The sequence below is a fragment of the Notechis scutatus genome, chromosome 2 (assembly GCF_049901735.1).
Source record: "Notechis scutatus isolate UNSWTSFEM ecotype Mainland chromosome 2, rNotScu1.2, whole genome shotgun sequence".
Classification (NCBI taxonomy): Eukaryota; Metazoa; Chordata; class Lepidosauria; order Squamata; family Elapidae; genus Notechis; species Notechis scutatus.
The window spans coordinates 236,198,831-236,225,397 of NC_142010.1; the positions used below are offsets into that span (position 1 = coordinate 236,198,831).

A 26,567-nucleotide genomic window follows, 5' to 3' on the forward strand; every position below is an offset into this window, starting at 1 on the left:
GATTGGATCCTGCAATATTATCCTGGGACATGTATATTCTCCTTCATTTGTCAAAAAGGAATGGGCAATTGCCAGAATATAGAATATAAAATAATAAATTATGCACATATATTATGCCCATACTTTTGCCTCTGGCAATGGCAATCTGGTTACTTCCAAGAGATCTAGAACTAAACCATTTGTGACCAAAAAAAATTTTTTAACTGGAGATTGTGTGTATATATCTGTTTGGATCTGTTTATTATTCATATCTGATTCATAAATACAAAATACATAAATACAAATTACTCAATTTTGTAATTGATTCCATTCTGAAGATCATGTAATTCTAAGTACTTAGTGTCCTGGTTAATAATATTTTTTATGAAGATTTCTACTTAACTTTGGTGACAAATTATACTACCACCAAAACTGGGTAGCAACAAAAGTGAAGGGAACCCTAGTGCATACATCAGTGTCAGGGAGTCCGTATATAGTTAATGGATAGTGTCATTAATACTAAGAAAGGCACATATCACCATATCTGCTGAGATAGAGCACCATGGATGTTATATCATAGAGAAGATGGTTTGAAGTGGATCCATCTTTATCAGTGTTTCTGGTACAATTCAAAGTCAATATATGCTAAATGTGTATGATCTGCTTCCTCAATAGGATATAGTGTATCCTATTCTTTAAAAAGTTAACAAATATATATTTTAATCAATTCCCATTAACTGATTTTCAAAACAAATATAGTTCTGCAAAACCTTTCTTCTCACATCTATAAATTTTGTCATTATTTGTTACTTATGTCAAATAAATAAGCAACTACAACAACTGACTAAGCAGTATGCATGTTATTCGTAATTGGGCTTAAATTCTTCACTCATTACATAAATGGCTTGTCCGGGCAATTGTAAAACATCAATTGTGAGAATAAATCGCAAAATCTAGCTTTAGCCAAAGCTAAAGGAATGTAATATATTAGAATCTGCAAGCAAAATTCCAACATATGACAGTATCGTTATACAGGATAATTGCTATGAGTAAAAATTAATGTTAGCTTCCTGTAATATCTGAGTTGTCTGCCATGAAAAAGCAAGTTTTGGAGTCATAGCACCAGCATTTCACCATAAACTGAAGCATGTAATTTTTAATCAGCATGAATGAAAGGTCAATCTCCCTCAAGTTAAGTTCAATTTCATGGAGTTATTATTAAGGCATAATATGGTGGCTTCATAAATTTGTGTTTGGCATAAGTATCTCTTTACTTTCTTCTGAACAGATCAGCTATTATTAAACGCTTACATAAAACTTTTCACACAAGGAATACTACGCCTTCTTTAGTTCTTATGAGAAACATGGATTAAAACCATTTTGCCATTTTGTCTTTCATGGAGCTGCTGAAACCAAAAAGAACAAGTTATCTCCTTATCAGCATCAAATGATGCCTAGGTTTAACCCTTCCATTCTCTTCACCATATGCTCACAAATACTCTTGGTCATCCCCTGCCTTTATCCTCTCATTCTCCTTACTACAGAGCAAGTAATTCAAGCTGCCAGTGTAAGAGGGAAATAGTTTGGCTGATTCTCAAGTCATCAAGAGAGTGGCCAAATCCATTAACTTGGACGCGTAAAAAAACAACCTTGAGTTTAAACTCGGGAGCACAGATTTTATATATCTGACATGCCTGCCCTCTCACTTACCACTCTTGACTTCTTCAAATTGCAGTGGGCATCTTTTTTGTCTACAATAAAAGATTCTAGTCATCTCTGGGAGTTTGTTGTGATTTACTGCTGAGTCTGGATATGAAGTCCGACAGACATTAGGTTAGGTTCCATTTTGACAAGACACTTGCTGAATAAGCAAGAGAACAGATGAGGAACAGTCTCACATGGAAATTTTTGATATCCAAATGGACGAATGGGCTCAGTTGTGACCTTGCCGCTCTAGTAGTACAAGACTGAAAATATGAAGATGCTGTTTATGGGTGAATGGGGCTTTAAAACTTGTCATCTAGTAACCTATCAGTGATCTATATAGATAAATTAGACATGCACAGATCTCCCACCACTGTTACTTACTTGTAATTTCTGAGTTAAAGAGTCTCTTTGCGCCTGAAGCTCTCTGGCATTGTCAATTTCTTCTCTCAATTTTTCTATTTCCTAAAGAGAATAAAATAGCATATTACCTAAACTGACGAAAACACAGATACAAACTTTAGCCTTGGACAATTCAACCATATTGATTGCTGGATAAAGAGAGACTGGCTGTTGAAACACTGAACGCTGAAGTCAGCTTTCCGGCTAACCAACCACATTAGTTATTTACAGATCCCTGACTTTTATTTTCTAAATAATTATACTGTTGCAATTACTCTTTAAAAATGAGAATGTATTATATTAGACATTCATTCATTTATTATATTAGACATTCATTCATTATCTGCTCATTTCCTATTACATTCCCCTTACTTTTATGTTTCTCCTGACTTACTCTACTCTCACCACCGTATTACAGGCAGACAGGAGTACTCATACATACCCACTTTCACTTTTCTGGATTGCATACACTCATTTTTCCACTATCATTTTATGTCTTAAAATTTCTCTGTCCCTCTTTCCCAACTTGCGATTTGTAACATTTGCAACGTTAGATAGATTGTATGATTCAAAGAATATGGATCTAAAAATTAATTTAGTAAAAACCAAGGTTGATTTGCTGATAGGGAAAATCATGTGAAATGATTGTACATTATAAAATAATTATATAAAAATGGCGAAAAACTTGCACAAGTAGATGAATGTGTTGCTGGATGAGTTACCGTAGTAAGATTCAATTATTAATCTTCAATGCATTTTGCCAATGACAGACACAATATAAACTTTCCATAGTAGACCAGATTAGAAAACCAAAGTCCTGAATGCTAATACTGCTTTTATTATATATAAAAAGTAACGTAATCTTGCAAGTCTGAATATGCTTCCCTTCCTTTCTTATATCTTTGTGGAAACTAAGGAAACTGCCATCTGAGATGCTTTCTCAAATTGCATTTTTCCCCTAGACTCAGATTTATTTTATCTGACCATTGTCTTGGTTGGAACTCGTCCTCCTGTTCTTCAAGTTATTAGTTTGCCCTTTACAAGAACAAAGGAGTAATTTCATGTTACTAGAAAGCAGAGCAACATCAATTTAATGATACAAAAGTAAAAAAAAAAAAAAACTGACTGAGCAACTATAATCCAAATTATACAACTCTGAATGATAGAGAAAAGCCTAAATTAGTGGCATAAAAACTACAGCCCATTACTGTATTGCCTCCAGAATCCTTCTAGCTATCTCCAGAACAATCCAGAGAGGCAGAGGCTCAAAATGTTTGTTTGTTTTAAACATCTCTGTGCTGGGAAAGCTTTTAATGAACTAAATGGCTTATGGCAATTGCTTTAACTTTTTTTAAAAAAATCAAAGTTTCATCAAATCTCACATACTGGCTCCGGCCACTTTTGAATTGTGATTCTTAATTTGGCATGCAAAACCTAGTGCAGCCCCTGAGCTGACTGGCATGGCATATTCTTAGTATAAAGGAATGGCAGAATAATTTTTCTGGTGTTTTATTTCGTGTTCTACAGAATGCCTAGCAAAGAGGTCTCTCCATAACACAGTATTGTTCAGCAAATTTTAAAATGAATGATAATCACTAGGGAGTCCAGCATGAATGATTACCAGCTAGTTAGAACATTGACAAAAAAGACTTCTTAAGATATAAACTAAAAGGTTACAAAAAATTAAATGGGATGCAATAAAACCTTCCAGCTAAGTAGCTAGCAGAAACTTCCCTGAAAACATTTTATTTCAGTGCTACTTCTATCGTGAACTCTCTTTGAAACATACAGTGTAAATTACTGCTATAGAAAATATAATACACTGCCAAGGCCTCGGGAGTGATATAAAAAGGCAATCCCATCCCATTATTTATTCTTTGGGGAAGTGAGCAAGCTCTGCTAGAGGCAGCAAAGCTTTTCTTTGAACTTCCTGCCAATGCACATCCTCAAGAGTATAGAGGTCATTCCAGATATCACAGTCTCAAGAGAGACTACCTTGAATCCTAATAAAGCAGCTTTTCAGGCATTGAAGACTAGCATATAAAAGCCATGGGTTACAATCTGCACTCCCCTATAGTTCTAAGGAGAATAGATTGATTCTACTGCATTTGGAAATAAAGATGTGTTCTAAGGGAGCAGTGCAAGGCACTGTGAATTACCTAAAAGCCAAGTATTTAGCAACAGAGCACTCTGATCAAACAGTTTAGGATTACATGCTCAGGCATGCCTGCAAGCTGTACTTGTTTAAGAGATTTTCCAACAAACAATACTAAAAGCTCCTGCTATTCTGCTCCTATGTGTGAACCCAATTCAGTCCTGAAGCTTCATTCCATTCAAGCAATTTTTAAAAAAAGATACATATGCCCTTTTCCAATAATTACCAATAATCTGAACATCACACTAATCAGGGTCACACAATATATTGAACTAGCAGTTTATAATTTAGGCATATCTGGAGAACTGTTCTACTAGTTCATCATATTGTAGGAGCCAGACCATGTGTGTTAAAGCATACTATGTTTTGTGCAATAAAGAATTATATTTGTCTGAAATGGTGTACAGTTTCCTGACTGAGCAAGAGTTTGGACTGGAAGACCTCCAAGGTCCCTTCCAACTCTGTTATTCTGTTACATTAGATAAACTCAACAGTGTTTTGACAATCTGAATTAAGGTCTAGCATAGTGGTGGCTAATCTTTTTGGGCTCCTGTGCCAAAAATTGTGTGCGCTTGCGCATGCACGCTCATTGTGCCAGCATCCAGAAGGCAATGTGTGCCCCCCGCCCCCTGTGCATGCACGTGCAATCCCCCCCACCGCCCCCTTAACTGCACTGCATCTTCCAGCTGATTTTCGGCCCATTGAGGCCTTTTTCAGTCTTCCAAAGGCTTGATGAAAGCCTCTGCAGCACAAAAAATAGGTTCGTTTCATCACTTCCAGTATTTCCGGAAATACAGGAAGTGACAAAACAGGCCTATTTTTCGGGTGGCTTTCCTCAAACCTCTGGGAGGCGAAAAAGGCCTCAAACAAGCCGAAAATCAGCTGTGAGGCACGCGCATGCACAGTGAGGTACGTTTGCCTGCGACTCATGTGCCAGCACAGATGGCTCTGCATGCCACCTGTGGCACATGTGCCATAGGTTCACCATCATGGGTCTAGCATATTATATGAGCCAATGGGTTGTATCTTATTTTATTTATCCACCTTCTCATAGGATAGCAGTTACCAGAAGAATTACAGTAACCTCTCCCTTGAATTTTGTTGCATGACCTCAAAACTGTTCCGGAAAGCTACTAGATTATACAGAGTATAATGTATAGTTAAAAGATGCACCAGAGAAGGGGGAAGAGAGGGGAGGACAGCAAGGGGAAATAATTTGCTGTAGGAATGGAAATCCACTCAAGAACAGAGCAAATTCAATTGTCTATTTTTTTAGTCCTAATGTCCATATAATGATAGTACTGTAGGCTGTCTTCTAATTAGCCATTTTATTCTATGCAATAAAATATTTTGTTAATTCTCATTCTCTCTCTCTCTCTCTCTCACACACACACACACACACACACCTCTTCCGCATCTATTAATGTATAGTTAAACTATATCTATAGCTATATCTGTAGTATTGTCTATATCAGGGGTGTCAAACTCATGTTGTCATGGAGGCGTCACATGAAATATTGGGACTTTTTCCCCCTTCGCTAAAATGGGAGTGGGAGTGACGCATCCAGCCCATGGGCCAGGAGTTATGACAGCCCTAGTCTATATGTATTATAAAATCTAAATATCTCTTAGGTCATTTTCTTCTTTATTAAAGTACACTAATTTATTTGGCATAATTTTACTTGTAAACATATGTCTAAAAATGTTCTGATTTTTAAATATCAATTCAAAGATACTGTATTTTATGCTAATAGCAGAAATTCTCTGTGTACTATGCAATCAGTTTGAAAAGTGTTATTAAAAAAAAGTAAAACCATATTATAAAAACAAAGCAATATAAAAAATAACACAGTGAAAAGCCTAAGTGACAAAGTAAAAATAAGGAACAGCAATAATAGTAATATATATACTACTGATATACATTTCTATATACTTTTGAGTAGACTTGTAAAGGAGCTTAATCTCAGATACTGTATACAGAATTAATACCTCATTCAGTGTATGCTTCAATCATGGATCACGTTCAGCACTAGCATAGTCAATGGAATAAGAAACTTCTACAGAAATCTATTAAGGGATATCTGCAGCTCTGAGTGAGTTGGAGCCAAATCTACCTTACCTATGCCTTTTTTTCACCTTCCCTTTCTCTTCCCTGCAATACTTTAAATTCAAGAGTATGTAATGCCTACATGAAAGAGACTAGGGAGGTGGGAGTGGGGGTTGCATGGCTCACAAAACCAATAGAAAAGAATTCCCCCTTAAAATTGCCCCTCTTGCAAGATAATTCAAAATTCAATGTAGAGAAAAGTAAAGTCCTACACTTAGGCAAGAAAAACCCAAAGTACACATATAGACTGGGTGAAACCAGGCTCAATAGCAGTAACTGTGAGAGGGATCTTGGAGTCTTAGGGGACAACCAGCTAAATATGAGCCAGCAGTGTGCAGCAGCAGCCAAAAAAGCTAATGCAATCCTACATTGTATTAACAGAGGGATACAGTCAAGATCAAGGGAAGTACTAATACCACTCTATAAAGCCTTAGTAAGACCACACCTAGAGTACTGCATCCAGTTTTGGTCACCACATTATAAAAAAGATGTTGAGACTCTAGAAAAAGTACAGAGAAGAGCAACCAGGATGATTAGGGGACTGGAAGCTAAAACATACAACGAACGGTTGCAGGAACTGGGCTTGGCTAGTCTAGTAACGAGAAGGACCAGGGGAGACATGATAGCGGTCTTCCAATATTTGAGGGGCTGCCACAGGGAGGAAGGGGTCAAGCTATTTTCTAAAGCACCTGTAGGCCAGACAAGGAATAATGGATGGAAACTGAACAAGGAGAGATTTAACCTGGAAATAAGGAGAAACTTTCTGACAGTGAGAACAATCAACCAATGGAACAGCTTGCCCTCGGAAGTTGTGGGAGCGCCATCACTTGAGACTTTCAAGAAGAGATTGGACCGCCATTTGTCAGAAATGGTGTAGGGTCTCCAGCTTGGGCAGGGGGTTGGACTAGATGACCTACAAGGTCCCTTCCAACTCTGATTATCTATATAATTTTAAGAAGCTTCTGTTAATATCAAAGGATTCCTTTTAAAACTAACTGATGCAAGGACCTTTGCTTGTGTGTTTGTTTAGGTTTGTGGGTGAAGCAATGGCTTTAGGAATATTGTAGCTTAAAAACACTTCAGATGGTTTTTTTGTTTTGCTAAAGCATAGTTGTTGTTAGGTAGAAACGGGACTGAGCTAAGGAAAAAGTAATGCAGGCTGAATGTGCTCCATACTGCTGTGGTTCATACCTTTGTGGAAATTTACCTTATATTCTGATAATTTATTAATTCTAGTCACACCAACCTAAAACATTTAATCTTATTATATTCTTGAAATATTTTCTAAAGTAGCTTCATGAATCAATAAATATAACAAAGTACCTCTTCCTTTTTCTTCAGTGTTGCTTCTAATTCTTGTATTGTCTGATTTAATTCTGTTTTATGAGTTTGGACTGCATTTGCTTGACTACTCACACACTCCAGCTCAGTCACCTGTAAAAATAATACAAATAGAAATAATTACAGTTAATTAGAAGACTATGAAAAATGTTCTCCTTCTGAAATATCTAGATCAGGGGTGTCAAACTCAATTTGTTGAGGGCTGCATCAGGGTTGTGTTTGACCTTGGGAGGCCGGGGTGGGCGTGGCCAGGGTGGGCGTGGCTTGTCACTTGTGTCAGGTGCGCCTATGGTGGCCTGAGTGCTCTGCCAGTGAAAACAGGCTCTTGAGCTCCGTTTTCGGCTGGGACAGCCTTCTGCAAGCGAAAATGGACGTGGCTCTCGTGAACTCCATTTTCGCTGGCAGAAGTATCGCAGGCCAGTCCTTTGCTATTTCCAGGGCAGCCTTGTGGGCCAGATCTAAGCACCCCATGGGTCGGATTTGGGGCCCACGCCTTGAGTTTGACACCCCTGATCTAGATCAATGCATCAATGCCTATTGGATAAAGAGAAGAGGGAAATTACTATGATATGTGATATTTATAACAAAATAACTAAACAATACACGACATGTTATATTTCAGATACATTTCCTTACTAAATTCCTCAAAGCTTTCAACAATGGCAGAACTTATAATGTACTAGAAATATTTTCAAAAATTCAAAAATATCTTCAAAAATTTATGTATGCCATTGCTAGGCATACATAAATGAATAGGTACAACATTTTTATTTGTTTTGTCTTTCTTCATCCTGGTTCTTAGAACTACCTAAAACCAAATGGCAATAGTAGCATAATTAAGATGACAAAAGCCCCAGGCATTTAAATGATCTACTTGGCGTTCCTTACAAATAAATAAAAAATTATTCCCGATAAATATTCTTAGGAAGCCATTGCACCAAACACTGAAAAAAATAAGTCTTAGGGATAAGAGATCCACCTCTTTATTAGAGACAAATTAGGTGTCCAATTAAATGAGGGATCTGTGCTTAGATTTTGATTGTTTCTGTTTTAAACAAAACTTGCCATACTCAATTTTTTTAACCATAATAGTGACACCAGATGTTATTTCTTGTTGCAGTGGTCAGGAGCCCTTTTTTTTAAACTGTAGGATAGAAAACAGTAGCTTTGGAGGGCAAAGTAGTGACTATTATATGCAGTTTGTGGGGGGAAAATGGCAAGAAAAGTTAATTTCACTCCAGTTAAAAGGATACAGCACACAGAATACAGGATAACATCAGTTGGAAGGACCTTATAGGTCTTCTGTTCAAGTAGGAGAACCTATACAGGTAGTCCTCAACATACAACAGTTATTTTAGTGACTGTTCAAAGTTACAACGGCATTAAAAAATGTGGCTTATGACCATTTTTCACAGTTACAACCTTTGCAGCATCCCCATGTTGGGATCAAACTTCAGATGCTTGGCAACCGGTTGATATTTATGACCATTGCTATGTCCCAAGATCACGTGTTCACCTTTTGCGACCTTCTGACAAGCAAAGTCAATGAGGAAGCCAGATTCACTTAACAACTGGGTTACTAACTTATCAACTGCAGTGATTCACTTAACAACTGAGGCAAGAAAGGTCATAAAATGGGGTAAAATTAACTTAACTAATGCCTCAATGCTAGAAAGTTTGGGCTCAATTGTGGTCATAATTCAAGGACCACCTGTACTATTCCAGACAAATGGTTGTCCAATCTCTTCTTAAAAATCTCCAGTGATAAGAGCAACCATAATTTCTGGAGGCATTGTTCCACTGATTAATTGTTCTCACCAACAGGAAATTTCTTCTTAATTCTAGGTTGGATCTCTCTTTGTTTAGCTTCCATCAGTTTTTTCTTGTTTTGCCCTCAGGTACATAGATTAACCCCCTCATCTCTGTGACAGTCTCTCAAATTTTGGAAGACTGCTATTTGGCCACCCCTAGTCTTTCTCTGTGTTAGACTAGACATTCCCAGTTCCTACCAATGTTCATTGTATGGTTTAGCCTCCATTCCCTTAATTATCTTTCTTAGTCTTTTCTACACTATTTCTAGAGCCTTGACATCTTTTTTGTGTTGTGATGACCAAAACTGGTCACAGCATCCCAAGGGTGGCCTTATCAAGGCAATATAAAATGGTATTAACACTTGACGTGATCTATTGATGTAGCCTAGGCCTGCATTGGCATTGAAAAAAAATAGAACCTTCAGGACTTGATCCAAGATATCCTGTTTTTCATAGAACTCAGCATTTCATTCAAGCAGGATCAGGCAAAGGTTTGGTGGCTTTGACTGAACTTTTTTAGTTTCATTGGCCATCAGGAGGTGCCACATAAAACTTCTGTCCTATTAGGACTCATCTAACATGGGTAATTAAATGTTATTCAGATGTTATTCTATGGGATTCAAACATCTACAGGGAATTGAATTCCTGGACCTGGTGTTCTTGTCCAAAGCTGCAGGTAGATGCACAATAAATACAGGTAAACATGGTCAATTTTCAAGGCTTGGGGAAGATTTGAAAGGGTTTGTTATGTTTGAGGAGCACTAAGCTTTTTGACAATTTTTGACACCAGATTAACTTGGTTTGAACTGAAGTGTTGATTTTGGTAATTTGTTAGCAGAAGGATTAATGCAGTTATGGAGTGCATTAGAAGAAGCACTTTAACAAAGCTACATGAAAGCCTTATTCCCCTCAACACTGATGAGACTATATGTGGAATACAGTGTACAATTCTAGCTACCATATTTCCAGAAACATGTTGACAAATTGAAACAGAGCCAGGGCAGCAAAGGTGATACAGGTATTGTGGACATGCCCTATGAAGACAGGTTGAAGAAACTTGGAAGATTCAGTCTGGAGAAAGAAGATTCAAGGAATACATAATATCCATCTTAAGAAATATAAAAAAGAAGCAAGGGTAAGATGGGAAGAGATGATTCTTCTTTACTACAGAAGCCAGGGCTAGATGCAATAGGCACAAACTCCAGCTATCTTGATTTTGTTTAATTATAAGGAATCTTTCTCTGACAGTATGGTCTATATAATAGTGGAACAGTTTACTTACAGAGGTTGTGATTTTACCATCTTTGGAGACTTTTAAGAAAAGGCAACATAGCCACCTCCTGAGGATCATTTATTTGGCTTTTCAAACAACTGCAGGAACTTGGAACAAATTACCTGTATGGATCTTCCAATGCCACAATTTCATGAGTGTACGACTGATTACTCATTCACAGACAATCATCAGCAGGCATGGCTAGACTCTGCAACCAAACAGTATTTGGAAGATATGCTTTATGCTGCCGGGCTTAGTAGAGGCTTGTTTATCCAGTCATCGGTTAATCATGTTGTAGGGCAACTAACACAGCATGTTAGTTGCCCCACAAGATGATTAACTGTCAGTTAGGCATGTATTTACTGTACCTAGTGTACTGCTCATAATAATAACAATTAAAATGCTGGGATAATTAGTACATAATACTTACATTACTCAAGCATTCATTTCAATAATGGGGATCGGTATGGAAACAGAACACCTGGATGAACTTGAACTTTCCAGAGTCTTTCAAGAAGGGCAAATAAAATTTCATACGGATGGATTTTGTTAGTTGTTAGATGAACGGATAACTTATTATAATAATATTTTAGCCACACCTTTCCTCAAGCCACAGCTATCACCGTTTTACTATTCAGGTGGTGTCAACTCACTCGTTTATGTAGACGTTCCGCTTCCTCTTGATACGCAGCAAGCTGCTGTTTCCATTGTTTCACGTTGGCAGTGGACTCAAGGAGAGCTGCTGTCAGCTTGGCATTGTTGCCCTTTAGCGTAGCAAGTTCTGCTTCCCAGTGCTTGCTGATTGCAGAACTAAGGACAAAATTAGAGTAGTCAGATTAATGAGCATCCCTCGGATGTTGTGCATCCTTTTTTAATGGATGACTACACTATACAATATAATACATCATATTGCTTTTCAGACTGAACAGATAGTGTGATGATATGGATATTTTTTTAGATCCAGAGTTAAAGTTATAAAGTGTTTACCTCTTTGAAATGTATGTTACCAATATTCTCAAAAAGAAATGGACATTTATGCAGATTTTTTCAAATAGAAGGTTCATATATGCATCTTTGAATATCATATGCCTGTATTTGCATCATACGTTCATGTCAGTGCTCTGCTACAATTGTTGTTCTAGACTTTGCTTTCTCCACTGCAATGTGAAATCTCATTTATTTGAATCAAATATATTTGTTGTTTGGAACATATTCCTTGTCTCATAGTTCAACTAAAGAGACCAGACTTTGTGAAGCTGTTTCACAGGCCTAGTAATGATGACTTGTATTGGGAAACTATTTCAATGCATCCATGTATAAAATAAATATTTAAATGAATGTTGGCTAAAAATAAAGTTCTTCTGCCTGTTGGAAATACTGGAATTGTGACTGAAGCAGAACCCAGAGCTACAGTTCAAGTCAGACCTATTCTCTGGTATTGCAGTATTTTTTTACTCTCTCTCTCTCTCTCTCTCTCTGTGTGTGTGTGTGTGAGAGAGAGAGGGGGGGGGGCAGGTAGGCAGGCAGACAGATGGACAGAGGGGGAGGGGGAAGGGAGAGATGGGGGGGATAAATAGATTATAGTTTATTTATTGTAAGTAATCCATTTTGTAAAGTTACTGACAATAATTGGGACCAGAAATCTTTAAGCAACATCGCTTACAACCTCCTGTCATTTTCTCCATTAATTTTGCTTGTTGGAAGCTGGAAGCGAAGGTTGCAAATGGCAATCATGTAACTTGTAGGACAGTGCAACATCATAATTGCAATCTGGTTGCCAAACTCCCAAATTGTGATCATGTGACTATGGGGATACTGTGACCCCCAAAATGCTGAGAACTATTTGTGAGCATCCTTTATTCTGAGCCCTGGTGGCGCAGTGGTTAGAATGCAGTAATGCAGGCTACTTCTGCTGATTGCCAACTGCCTGCATTTTAGCAGTTTGAATCTCACAAGGCTCAAAGTTGACTCAGCCATCCATCCTTCTGAGGTTGGTAAAATGAGGACTCAGATTGTTACAATATCTGTAAACCACTTAGAGGGGGCTGTAAAGCTCTGTGAAGTGTATATAAGTCTACGTGCTATTGCTATACAGTTACATTGCAATTTTGAACAGTCGGTGAACAAGTGGTCATTCATAAAGGACTACCCATATACCATTATTAGGCACAATAAATGAGGCATACACATTTTAACAATACTTTTATCACTACCAAAAAGTTCCCACTACTCAATGATTTTTTAGAAATTTATAAGAAAAAGCTAGAAGTTTCCATGTGTTCAAGAAGCATTATCCTGAATAATTTGTCCTCATGTCTGTAACTGGTTGAGATTCCCTTGTGGTCAATTCAGTGTAGATTATTTACCTTCAGAGGTGTCATAAGATTCAATATGTATTTCTTGATTGATTAGAATTATTTTCTTAGCCAAGGGGAAAATAGTTTAAAAGCAATGGAAAATTTAGGGAAAAGATCAGTGAAAAAATTTAGAGAAAATGAATATTCATGGCAGTAGTAGATACAGAAATAAACACTTCAAAACCATTTTTCAAATAAAACAAAAAACTAGCCAAATAAAACAACTAGGCTATTTCCCCCATTTTGTCATGGAGCTTATGCTTTGAATTGTCACATTGTGCTGATTAATGACTGTAATAAGCTTTTATATATATGTGTATGTATCCTGAATTTATTACATGAATAAAAAACTCAAAGTGGCAAGCACACACAATACTTATTCCTTCTCCTATTTTCCGGACAACAATACTGTGAAGTGGGTCAGGCTGAGAGTGTGTGACTGACCCAAAACTGGTTTTCCTGCCTAAGGTAGAGCTAGAACTCACAGTTTCCTGGCTTTTAACCTGGTGCTTTTACTAGGCCAAACTGTCCTAAAAAACGTTATTTCCTTTCTAAACCGTCACCTATATCCCCCATCAAAAAAATTTGTGAATTATGAAATTTTGCACTATATTGTATCACCTAGATCAGCAGTCCCCAACTTTTCGGCTTTGTGGATCAGTGTTGGGGAAGGGAGATGGTTCTGTGCAAGCAGTGCACACACACGCTCGCCCACTACTTGTACAAGTGGAGCTGCCCACGTGCACTCACTGCTTCTGTGGCCAGTTTTGAATGGGCTGTGTCCTGGTAGTGGGCCATGGCGTAGGGGTTGGGGACCCCTGGCCTAAATGGTGGAATGTAAGCGACATAGATGACATATTTTTTTGCCATCCATTCAATCATCTCCAATTCTTGGAGACTGCCTAGACAAGTCCAATTGATAGAAAGATAAAAATTATTTATTGTATTTCTCATCAGTCCTATGGTGCATGTGCCAAAAGGTGTGACAACTCGCTGCTAGGACAACTCGCTGCTGCTAGTTTGCTGCCACTGCCTCACCCAGCTGCCTCAGTGTGGGACAACTCGCCATCAGACAGTCCCTTTTATTAGTTACATAAGTCTAATGTAATGTAATGGGAGAATACCGGAGGCAAGGTGAAGATCCTGTCTGCCTCTTAGCTCAGACCAAAATTGGGAAGGACAAAGCAGGGAGGGAAAGAAGGACTTCCCCTTGTCCAGACCAGAAAAAAGATCACTTGGGAGAGAATCACACACTTTTTGGTGCACAAGAATTTCTGTCACAGTGTTCAAGAGGTATTGGTGGTGATGGTGGTGGTGGTGGGGTAAGCCGGATCAAAAAAAGGAGGGAGGGAGGGAGGGAGGAACAGGAGGAGGACTTTTCCCTCACCTCCGGCATTCTCCCTCAATGAACTGTTCCATGGTGAGTTGCCCATGGCAAGATGCTCCACAGCAAGCTGGCCATGGTAAACTAACATGGTAAGTTATCCCAGTCTAGTTAAGGACAGTCAATGTAGCAGGACCACATATAAACTCTATCTGTGGAAATCATATTCTTGCTTTCTCAGGCAGATAGGAAAAATCACTAATCAAGGAATGTGGTAAGCCATCATTCAGGCAGAATATCTGCTGGCATCATTGCCAAAATAAGAAATAGACTGAACTTCAGACAGAAACTTCTTAAGTTAGTGTTCATTTCCAGCCAGTTCCAGTTCAGAAGTCGAGCAACTTGAAAGTTGCCAATACATTTGAAAGAAATACATTTGAAGAAAGTTGACAATACATTTGAAATATTGATGGGTGACAGAACTTTTCAGTCTGTACTTTCTCTGTTTTACTAAAATGGTTAGATGAAATCCTTCATTGACCAAAACTACAACAAGAAGTCAATTTCTATGGGCCAATCTGGTGACAGAAATGGTGTATGGAAAATTTAATTTGGAGCAAAAAATGTGAAGTGTGGGGTGGTGTGTTTTTTTTGCCAAGTAAGGAGTTTTTGGACTAGATTTTTGCTGTTCAGTAGCAGATCATTGAGAAATGATCTGAGAGGAAGAAAGTTGACAACACATTTGAAATATTGATTGTTTTCAACTATGGATTTGAATTATGGACTGCTTTCAACAATATGAACTTGAAAGTTGGTTGCAGAAGGCAATAATAGTATATCATGGAAATAAAGCATGCATGTGAATGAGCAGTTCAATATGGGTGATGCCCCCTTGATTACTTAATATAATTATGAATACATATATAAGGGATGTTTGGGGCAACATTAGAATTGTGCTCTTTGGGAGTGAGTGGATGAATTAAAACAAATGTACTTTTATTTGCACTTGGTGTAAATTAAATTTGGTTATATTCTTTTCCTTGTCATGAATTTAATACTCAATCTTATCTGCAAGAGACTTCAAAGATTTTTCTGTGTCCTTGTGCAAAGCTTTTATCTAAAGCTGCTACCTCCTTGACTTCATTGCATCTCAGTCCTTTCTCCCTCCAATATCAGGATCCTTTCCTTTATGCTACTCCAGTTCTTGCTTTCCCTCTTTCAATCTTTTTTAACCTCCTTGTTTAACCTTTTCCGCTCTACATTACTTTTTGTTATGCTTGTCCAGGATTTTTGACTCATACTCATACACTCTCTTCTCTGTTTGACTAACAGCATACAGTAACTCTTTACGACCAAAGGGTCATATCACTATTTTTTTGGGTGAAGGGGTATGATGAATTCTGATTTAACTGGCTTCTAGATTGTTATATTCTGCTCAATTATTTTTTTGCAGTATTTGTACAGCAACGTTTATAATCCTGTAAGATTGCTTCCTCTGTATTATAAATTGGAAGAAGGATGATGAGGAAAAAAGGGGTCTGTCACAATAGGCATATAATTAAAATGTGAGGCTTCTCATTTGTATATAGTTTTTTTTTAAATTAAAGTTTTATTTGGGTTTTCACACACAAAAAACATAATACAAGTAAAACATCTTTTTTCAAAATAGCGTGGTCCCAGGTTACACTTCCTTATACAGACACAAACTCAATTTCATGCTCATTTTTGTGTTCTATTCCATATCTTATTACTATTTTGCATTTACTATATAATTTTTCCCCTCTTTTAATTTTTCAATTTTATTTTGATCTCATCTCAATTCAAATCATTATATTTATACTTTTGTCTGTCCTGTTTCAATTTCATATTATCTTTTCTCATTAAATAAATTTTCTCCTGTAGTTACTAATTGGAGTATGACACCTTTATATCTTTTAATTTTATCCATTCAACTCTTATTTAAACTTCAATATATACCTTAAAGTTGTAACATTCAATATAATACATAATACATAACTTCCAATCGAATTCTGCTTGGTACATTCTTATAATACACACTATATTCTTTTAAAAAGGATTATAAATATATGTAATTAAAACCCTCATTCCATTCCAATTCAGTTCTATCATTAATATTCATTAAAGTCTTAACATCTTTAACATTTCTTTTCAATTAAATATACTTCCTTGAAGACACGTATAATCTCCATAATTAATTTTTCCCTTATTTCTCTTCATATATGTTTTATAAATCATTAAGTATTCATTTTATTACATTTATTTATTGACAAACATTCCACTAAATTACAATAACTATTTTATCAAACATTTTAACCATACATTGTTTCATATTTTCTGAAATTATTTCTATTTCTAATATAACCACACTATCTTATGTACCTTTGCAGAATCCCTTTTTCCATTAAGTTTTCACCCCTTATCTCTAAATAGACCCTGTTTCTCTATATTTTGCTTCTGTCCTTTATAACTTCTTTTCATTTCTTTCTTCCCTCTCATCTTCTCCCTCCCCTTTTTACCCCCTTGTCTCTCTACTTCTAATTCTCTCTTCTGCATTTCCCTCTTCTGTTACTTTCTGATTTTATAGTTATTTTTCACTCTATTTTTTTTTTTTTTTTTTTTTGGAGTTGTTTTTCCCAATCGTAAACTTTCCATTCTCTTCCCCCCCCCCCCTTTCCTTTTTCCCCCCATCTAAGATTACTTGTTCATTAAAGATGGCTTCTTCTTTGTCGCAATCTTCTTGTTTTGCAGGCATTTCTTGTTGTTTCTCATAATTCCAAATCTCCATTTCTAAAAACTGAAATACGAAGCCAAAAGAACTTCTCCTTTCTTGTGTATCTTCTTTGTACTTTTTAAGTTCCATTTTCAGTTCTTCTAAAAGTGGAGCCATTTTAAAAAGTTTTAAACAACCACCCGATTAATTTTAGTTATTGAAAACAATAACCAAGAATCCAGAAATCATCAAGTAATCCAGATAGTCCCGAGTTATATCTTCTTATTTCTTTTTCGACTTTCTCTTCCTGGGGTTTTTGTTGCGATATTTCAGTTAGAATGTATCTTTTGGAAGTCTTGTTGAGATTTTGCTGTAAGTTCTTTTTTAATTTCAGGCAGTCTCCTCCCTTCCAGATCCTGCCCTTTTATTCTTCCTCTCTCCTTTCCTGTTTGCAAAAGCTTTTAAATATCCAGAAGTCTTTATTATCCCTTTGACTTTTTATTTTCACCATTAAATGCCTATTAATGTCAAAGTGGTTTTTTTTCCAATTTCTTGCTTAAGTCTCTTAGCTGTCAGTATAGGAAAAGGAAAAGGAGAAAAAAACCACAAATCCTTTCCCTTTTCTCTCTCCTTCGCTGCTTAAAAATCTTCTTTGGGAACAGTGTTATTTTTTTTATAGTTTAAATTGGAGGGTACCTTATTTGTTGCTTTTGCTGTTTGACCTGGTCAATCAAAACTTTGTCTTCTTATCTTCCTCCTGCACATTCTTTTCCGGTCGAGTTCTTCTTTGTGGTGGCCATTTCTGACCACCGCTAAAACTGCCTTCGGGAAAGGGAGTAATGGCCAGCTGAGGAGAAGAGATGTGGCTCTCCTCAACCCTGCAGGCAGTCTCCTCCTTCTTCATCACCTTAGCCTTGAAACCAGCTGGCTCGGGGCGCTCCAGCGGCGAGCACGGATCAAAACCGCGCAGAGTCGCGGTTTCGGTCTGTTGCCGAAGAAGCTCAAACCGGAAGTCTCATTTGTATATAGTTTTTGAAGCTTTAAACCTATGGACCTTGATTATGTTGTTGAACTAGCTGTAAGCAAGTACATTATATCATGCCTGAACTGTATCTAGGTTAAAACTCTTCTTCCCAAACTAAACTATTACTGGATAGTAATTATTGCTCTAAGTTAATTTACAGACACATAATCAGGGAATGAGTAGCATTTACTCTGTTCTATTTTACAACTGCTGTTTCTTCTCTGCAGGATCATTTTTGGTCCAAGCTTCTTATTCTAAACTATTTTAGGTTCCAGAGAGTCAACCTACCACCATATTCACACATTTTTTCTGAAAGGTCCTTCTATAATCCTTCCAGATGCTTCTTCCCATTAGTTCTTAATCTCCTTTTTTCCCCCAATGTTATAAAACAGGGGTCCCCAACCACCGGGCCCCGGACCGATACCAGTCCGTGGAACATTTTCTACCGGGTTTGCTGGGCGCCGCCATCTTGTTTTGATGAGAAAGTGCTTCCGGTGAGCTTTTCCGGTTGGAAAGCGGCGTTTGGGTCCTGAAGGAATCCTCGCTCCTTAGTTTCATCGAAGAGGGGGGGGCGGCTTCGAACAAAACTAAGGCGCGAGGATTCTTTCAGCACCCAAGCGACCATCCCGAAGCCGTCCCGAAGCCCATCGACAAAGGTACAAAGGAGGAGTTGAAGGTGGCGGGGAGAAGCGGGGGACGGCTGGGTGGCCGGTCGCTCGGCTCGCCTTGCCATGTGTGCTGATGCCGGTACCAGGCCGTGGATCATTTTGTGATGCCGGTACCGGGCCGTGGCACAAAAAAGGTTGGGGGCCACTGTTATAAAAGAATAAGATGGAACAACAGACCCCTTACTTTGGACAGTAATCCCAAGACTTCTCTATCTGGAAGCAACTCATATCTTCTAGAACCACTTATAATTTACTAGTTATCTATTTTTTTTAAAGTCCAATTCTGTATGATGCCCTCTTGATAATAAAGGGGCTTTTCTTTCTTCCTGCAGAAAGTGGAATACTTGTATGTTCTCTTACAAAGTTTACATTTAAATTAAAGATGTTTGCTAAAATTTCAATATTTCATAACTTAGAAAATGTCTGGCAAATTAAAAGAAGCCAACAGTCTACTAGATCTACCTACAGTCTATTAGATCTGTTTTGCTGGGATAGTCCTTGGGGAACCTTAAAGTTGGTCCTAATACCGCAGAATGGAGATTTATATTATTTGTTATAGAGAGCCAGCAAGTCTAAGAAAGATGTTTTTCACAATGTATTTAGAGCATATTTTCAATGAACAAATATCTAATCTCAACATCTGTTTATAAACATGTTTTGCTTGATAATGAAGATCATTGAAGCATAATGCATGTATATATGCAGAAATGAGTGAGAAATACTTTAGTTTGCCTATGTATCAAGGCAAGTACAAACATGTCAAGATGGCTCTCCTTAATGTATGGAATTTTGGCATGTAAGACCAGTGTGTGTACAGATATTAGAATGAGTTTAAGTATATTGTTGCTGTAATGCTATATATTTTGCTAGACAAATTATATTTAAAATATTGTAATAACTGCACTTCTGCTTAGAAGATAAACAAAATTTATATTTATTTATCTTTTAGTTCTGACGTGAGTCACAACCAGATGATTCAAGAACCATACAACTAATTCTAAACTGATAGAACGAATAATATAGAATTAATGGAATTAATAACATAGACCTAATTCTAAATGTGTCATGCAGAGGAGTCAAAATGCATACGTGGATATAGATGAAGCTATGGAATTATTGTCTGACATCTAAGCTATTGATTTACAATCCACCACATGGTTCAGTCTGTCTCTCCATAATGCTCAACAATTGCATGAAACTGATGGAAGAGGCTATCTTGACTGAATGGAGTGTCATCGATATGCTGACGATATCTCATCCGATTTCAGAAACCATGAACTTTGTCTAAGTCAATTGTAGGGTGAATGAGAAATAATAAGTTAAAGTTATCCAGATTTCAGGATAAAAGTGCTACTAGTAATGAAAAATCTGGGTTTGAATATTAGAACTCAGCCTGTTTGGGATAGACTGCATTCTTCTTGAGGGTACAGGGTCGTAATGTGACTGTGTTCCTTGACCCTCAGTTATCACTATATTGGCAGGTGCCAGTTTTGACAAGGAATAATTTTGCAACATGTGCTTCATTCCTTTCTTGATTTGATAGTGTTGATCCATGGCATAATATCATCCAGTCTTGATTACTGTAATATCTTCTACATGGGAATATCCTTGAAAACTATCTAGAACAGGTGCAAAGCTAGATTGCTAACAAGTATAACTATATAGAGATCATAAGATGCTTGTATTAAAAGATCTATGCTGGTTGCCAACTGCTTATCAAGCACAATTTAAACCTAAATGGCTTAGTGATCTGGTTATCTAAGAGACTGATTCTCCTGTTACAAAATTATCCAGTTGTTAAGACTGGCAAGAGATGCTATCTTAAAAGTGTTCTTGCTGTCAGAGGCTCATCTTTCTGGCTCAGGCAGAGCTGAGGTTAGGAGCCAGGGATTTGGGCTCGGTTAGGAGCCAGGGATTCTCAGGGAGATTCAGAAAACAGAAATGCATAGAATGTAGTGAGCTTTGTTGAACCTCACCTCAACAAACAGTTCAAGAGAGTGTGAAAAAAAGAAGGTCAAGGCATTTCCACACAGAAGGAGGTGTAAAAAAATGAGCATGAAGGGTTTGAAGTAGGCAGTCATCTCCTTCAGACTATCAAAGCCTGTTTATAGCTATATTATGGTTGTCTAGAAAGCTACTGTAATTTTTCCAGATGTCACCTTGATTTATGAATTAAACATTCCATGATGTAATTATTAAAGTTCCATTACTTTAATAGTTTAAATTTAATAAAAGTTTAAATTATGGTACTCCTATTTTACTATTTATCTATCTAGTTCTTATTTACCTGGCTACAAGAAATAATGCACTAAAATTATTTGATCTAGTAATGATAATGACAATGAAACTAAAAATTAAATTGTCCAAAAATAAGGGGTGGAGAATCTTTTGACAAGTAAGGATAGCATAACATTGGGAGTAGCGAGCTGGGGTCTCCAAAGTGGTAGTTGCCTCACCACACACTTGATCAGGTGGGACTTTGGGGGATTCTGAGTTTATTCAGGATTTATCCCAGTTGCTATGCATTTTCTTCTTCCAAGTGGGGGAACTTGTAGAAAAGCTACATTTGAAGAATTAAGAATAGGGACAGAAAATATGGAATATCTGGACACAACTGTATTCTAGGCCAAAGAATTTTACCTTTCACAATTTGTCAAGGTTATAAAAAGCAGCATGGCTTTGATCACAGATTAGAGTTGTCACCAAGTTTTCAGCTCTGCTCTGAGAAAAGATAGTTTGAAGGACAGCAATGAAAAGATTGAAACTTGACGCTTGGGAGAACATGTGGGCATCTGTTTACAGAGAAATATATTGCCTAAATTGCATAGTGTTATGCAAAAGGGACAACAGGGATCAAGCAAAAAATGAATGCGGTCTGGGAGTCCACATAGTGGATGAAGCAGTAGTGAAACAAAAGTTGAGAATTTGAAGTGACTCAAGAAAAGGAATATAGTTGAAAGATGGAGAAATGAAACAGAAGGTGCCAAAAAGATAGTTTGAGAGATTTTATAGTAAGGCATTCGCTTTTAAACACTTTTAGCAGCTGCTAAATTTAATTGCACTAGACTCTTCAAAGTATTGCTTTTCAGACATATTTAACTAAAATTCCATGAACTCCTAAGTGAAAGGTTTTTAGTTTTTGGCTGTAATATCTAGGAATCCTTCAGTTGTCAAAAGGTTGGGGAAGTTATACTATACTCACAAAAATCTAAGCAAAATATATTTATATATGAATTCAAGCTGTTTTCCGATAGCCCAATTTAATAACCCAAATATTAAATCTTTCATTAAAAGGAGTCTTGTTCCCCTGTAGGGATCTACAATTTAATACACGAATAAATAATAAAATGCAATTCAATCTACACAAAGGTATATTCTCTGTAAAGTCTTTAATGAGAGCAGCAAATTTGTTCTTACAGTAACAGATACATATGCAGCATTATTAAAAGGTTGCTGTACAGAGAAGAAAACTAAAAACAGAACCATTGTTTGAAATAGCCTTATTTTAAGGTATTATACCAAAACTGAGTACAAAAAAGAACAATCACTTCAAGAAACAAATAATTCTAATACTATAAATTTAATCTTATTTCATGTATTTTCTAAATACATCCAATTTTATCCAAAGATTTTGTTGACAGCAGGATCCTGAAATATCCCTTGTCAGAAAATTACCAAAAAGCATGGTGCAGGGGGAATGTGTAAAGATGGTCTTTTCCCTGCTCAGCCAATAGAAAAGAAAAAAAAGATCAAAGTCTCCTGGTGATAAAAAGGAATCTTTCCTCCTGTGGGTGTTTTCTGCAAGATCCAATCCAGAGTACGTTGCTGTAATTTTAAAGTCTTTATATGTACAGATGCATTTGTGATACTAAAATGCATTGAGCAACATCTTCATTTCATCAACAACTTCCAAAGAACTTCCCAAAACTCCAAGAAGCTACATTTCACTTATTAATTCCCAGGACAGAAATTACTTTTCAGTCAGAATGCTGACTTAATGTAGTTTTCTTACAGTAAGAATAATACATTTAAAATATTTTAGAAGTAAAAATCCTTGGTTGGCATTCGAACAAAATCTTTACACAGCTCGGCACAAGAAAGAGTGCTAAATTCACTCTTACAGCAAACATCATGTATGTCTGTATGTGATATTTTTCAAAATCAGGACTCTGTATTAAAATCAGGACTCTGTATTAAAACTTTTGCCGAAGTTTTAAATAAAAAACACTGTATTAATTCACTATTTAAACATTTAAAAAGTGTTTAAAATTTATAAATTGTCAGAGATGAGTTACTATGTACATTCATATAAATAATGCTTAGCTTATTTTCCAACAAAAATATTCTGATTATCAGCCATATTTTACCAATAACAACAAAACATTTTGGAATTCTGCATTCTTGGATGATTTAAACAAAAGCATTTGTAAAAAACAAACAAACAAATTGTACCCTATAGAAAAGTTGTGCCACAACAAACTGGCTACGTCTTTAAGGGGTAATAAGCCTTTATTTTCATGTAAATTATTTTACATGGTTCTAATTCACATGTTATCTGTATGGTAATAACCTAATCACTTCCTCAGAATAAAAAAACCATTCTTACATGTTAACTAAATATATCATTTCATATTATATTATTTTTTAAAAACAAATAAGAAGAAAAAAAAACTTTTAACAGAACAGAGAAGAAAGCCTGGGAGGCATTTATTGTAATCACACTTTTGTAATCAAATTTGATCCATTAAAAAGTGTTGTTATTTTCTTGGATGTAAAGAGCAACTTCAGGAAGATATCCATTAGAGATAAATGATTATAAAAACACTTCCAACTATCTTTTCACGATTACACCTCATGTCCATTTAAAATTAAAAAGTAACATATAGTTTAAGCCCAAAATAATTGCTTTAGAAGGGACAGAAAGTTGGCATAATTCAGGTTGCTACATTCCTTAAAACAATATCCCTACTGTCTCTATGAGCTTCAAAAAGCCACATCAAATAGCTTAGCTTCTGTTTTTCACAGAAACAAGATGAAAGGCAATAAAGGACATCTGCAATTTGCCATGGATCAGCTGCAATCACAACTGGCCTTCAATAGTTTTCTTTCTTATACCTAATGCTGTATTTTTGGACAGGGATGGAGACTTTGATGGTCTCCCGGTGTTGTTGGATTAAACCTAGTGGTGTGCAAAAAATCTGAATTTTGTAACAGTGGTGACCTTACCAGACATCTTCTAAGCAACAGTGCCAGTCCTAGTAATGTTGCAAGAATTATTTCAAGCTCAAAGTAACTGTTTTAATTCAGGATATTTTGCAGACATCTCATTAATATCCTCCCAGGAGCTCAGCCATCATGGTGAGAGGTAAGGGATTATAAAAGGACTTCAACTACAGGTTCTGCAATCTGGCATTATGAAATTAGAAAGAGATAGCAATATGACGCACATCCCTTATTCATTGCTTTTTCTGAATGGAATTCAAACTCAAAACTGAGAGACAAGAAATCAAAGGGAATGTATTTAGACAAGATAGGTAGCTTGGGGAATATACATGTGGTCTCACCCTCCTCCAAACTGTTAAGTTCAATTTTTTTGCAAGTTATGTATTCATTAAATACTTTTTTTATTTTTATATGTAAAATGTATAACCTGTTTTTCTGATATATATATGCCTTTAATAGATAAAAAAGCAGGAGGGAATAGAGTAAGACACATAGATCTTACTTAAACCTCTTTGATAAAGATATGAAGGCAACCTTCTCGGACTTCAGTTTTCAATTATAGTGCAATACTCTTACAAAAATACACAATAGAAAATATGGACTAGTAGCAATTACAAAAGCAGGTATTCAGGCATGTACACATCTTTAAAGATAGTAAATCTTAATATTTCTTTCCATTTAGAATAAATTTACTATTTTGGAACAACAGCAGCACATAGCAATTTAACCAAGTAGATTCACTTAACATATGTTTTAGTGCTATGTTATATATTATAAAAATATTTTTTCAAAGTTTAAGCTCAATCTCTTTACAAAAATATTAAATATTTCAAAACATTGGCTTCCAATCTCCAGGTTTTCTGTAAAATATACATTTGTTTCCCCCCGAATCTTCTATTCAAGATAAACTGTTTGTAATTATAACATTATAACAGGATACAATATTATAATAAAAATTGTCTGCTTCTCATTGTGGAAAAACCGTGACTCAAATGTCTGATTGTTTTTTGTTTTTTTTTAAATAGAAAACCAAATAGCCAAAAACATTATATAAAAATCTCTCTTCTTTTCATCTGATTTGCACATCCTTCATATACCTGGTCTGCAATTTGTTTCCTAATCATTCTGTTGTCATCAATGGATGCTCCTATAGATAGTGATTTCAGTTACCCATTATGACTTTGGATCAATCAAATTCCCATATACAGGTTGTTCTCAATTTACAATCACAACTAGGACAAAAATTTATGTTGTTCAACAAAATGGTTGTTAAGTGAGTTGTGCCTGATTTTATGACCTTTCTTGCCATGGCTATTAAGTGAATCATTGCAGTTAAGTGAATCATACAGTCAGTAAGAGAATCTCACCTCCCTTATTGATTTTGCTTGACAGAAACTGACTGGGAAGATTGCAAATGGAGAGATCACAAGATCACTACATCACAGGATATTGCAATCATTGTAAATACATACCAGTTGCCAAGCATCCAAATTTTAATCACATGACCCTGGGGATGTTGTGATAGTAATAAGTGCAAGGACTGGTCGTAAGTCACTTTTTTCAGTGCCACTGTAACTTCAAACAATTGCTAACCAAATGCTTGCACTTTGAGAATTATCTGTAGAGCTCTTTAGTGTGACAGAAACTAGGTGTAGACTAGGTTACGAAACTTAATCATATCTTTATCACTTGCAACAATCTCTAGTAATAAAGACAGCATCTGTCAGTTCTGAAACACATTTTGATCAATCTGCCAAAACCACAACTAAAAACCAATTTCACATTAAGCGTTCTCAGACTATTCTATGCAAACCAGAATCTCGAAAAACTACACTCCAAGACAACATATTGCTCTCCGCATCCCATCAAATAGGAGGTACATGCAATGTACTGACATACGCAGCGTGGATGGTATCAGTACCATCTATATGCGAGAGAGATATAGCTGTTTGGAGGCATCTTAAGATTTGAAGAAATGTACATTTTTAAAAAGAGCTTAGGAGCATTCTCAAGTCCCTAAAAGGTCATTGCACATTCATGGAGCACCAGAATTGGAGCCAGAGAAAGAGAAATGGGTCATACTTGAAAAGAGCATGGTTAACCAGTACTTGGAATAAGAACACCGCACTCTGCAATGATTTTTGCAGGTATTATTTGCATTCTAAGTACCTGACATTGAATAAAATATTGGAGGAAGCCCTTTTAAAATTATGATATTAAAATTCCAAGCATTCAAGTATTGCTTCATACATGAAGAGTAGAAATAAAGTCCTTTTACTGATGTACTTCATCCCCCGCCCCCCAAAAAAATCACTTGAACCTTAGATTAAATCTAGAGCCACAGTGGTGCAGTGGTTAGAATGCAGTACTGCAGGCTACTTCTGCTGCCTGCGGGCTGCCTGCAATTTGGCAGTTTGAATCTCACCAGGCTCAAAGTTGACTCAGCCTTGCACCCTTCTGAGGTTGGT

General features: G+C 36.5%; 1 protein-coding gene across 3 annotated transcripts in view; it reads right to left on the reverse strand.

Annotated features, from left to right (window-relative positions):
* HOMER1 (homer scaffold protein 1) overlaps positions 1–26,567 on the reverse strand; it is a 64,846-nt gene that overhangs the window by 3,330 nt on the left and 34,949 nt on the right. For all 3 annotated transcript variants that reach the window (XM_026670588.2, XM_087958314.1, XM_087958313.1), the window contains 3 exons: positions 11,426–11,582; positions 7,671–7,781; positions 2,068–2,148 (listed from right to left, as the gene is read on the reverse strand). In XM_026670588.2, coding sequence (XP_026526373.1) covers positions 2,068–2,148; positions 7,671–7,781; positions 11,426–11,582 — 349 coding nt within the window. The remainder of the gene's footprint in view (positions 1–2,067; positions 2,149–7,670; positions 7,782–11,425; positions 11,583–26,567) is intronic.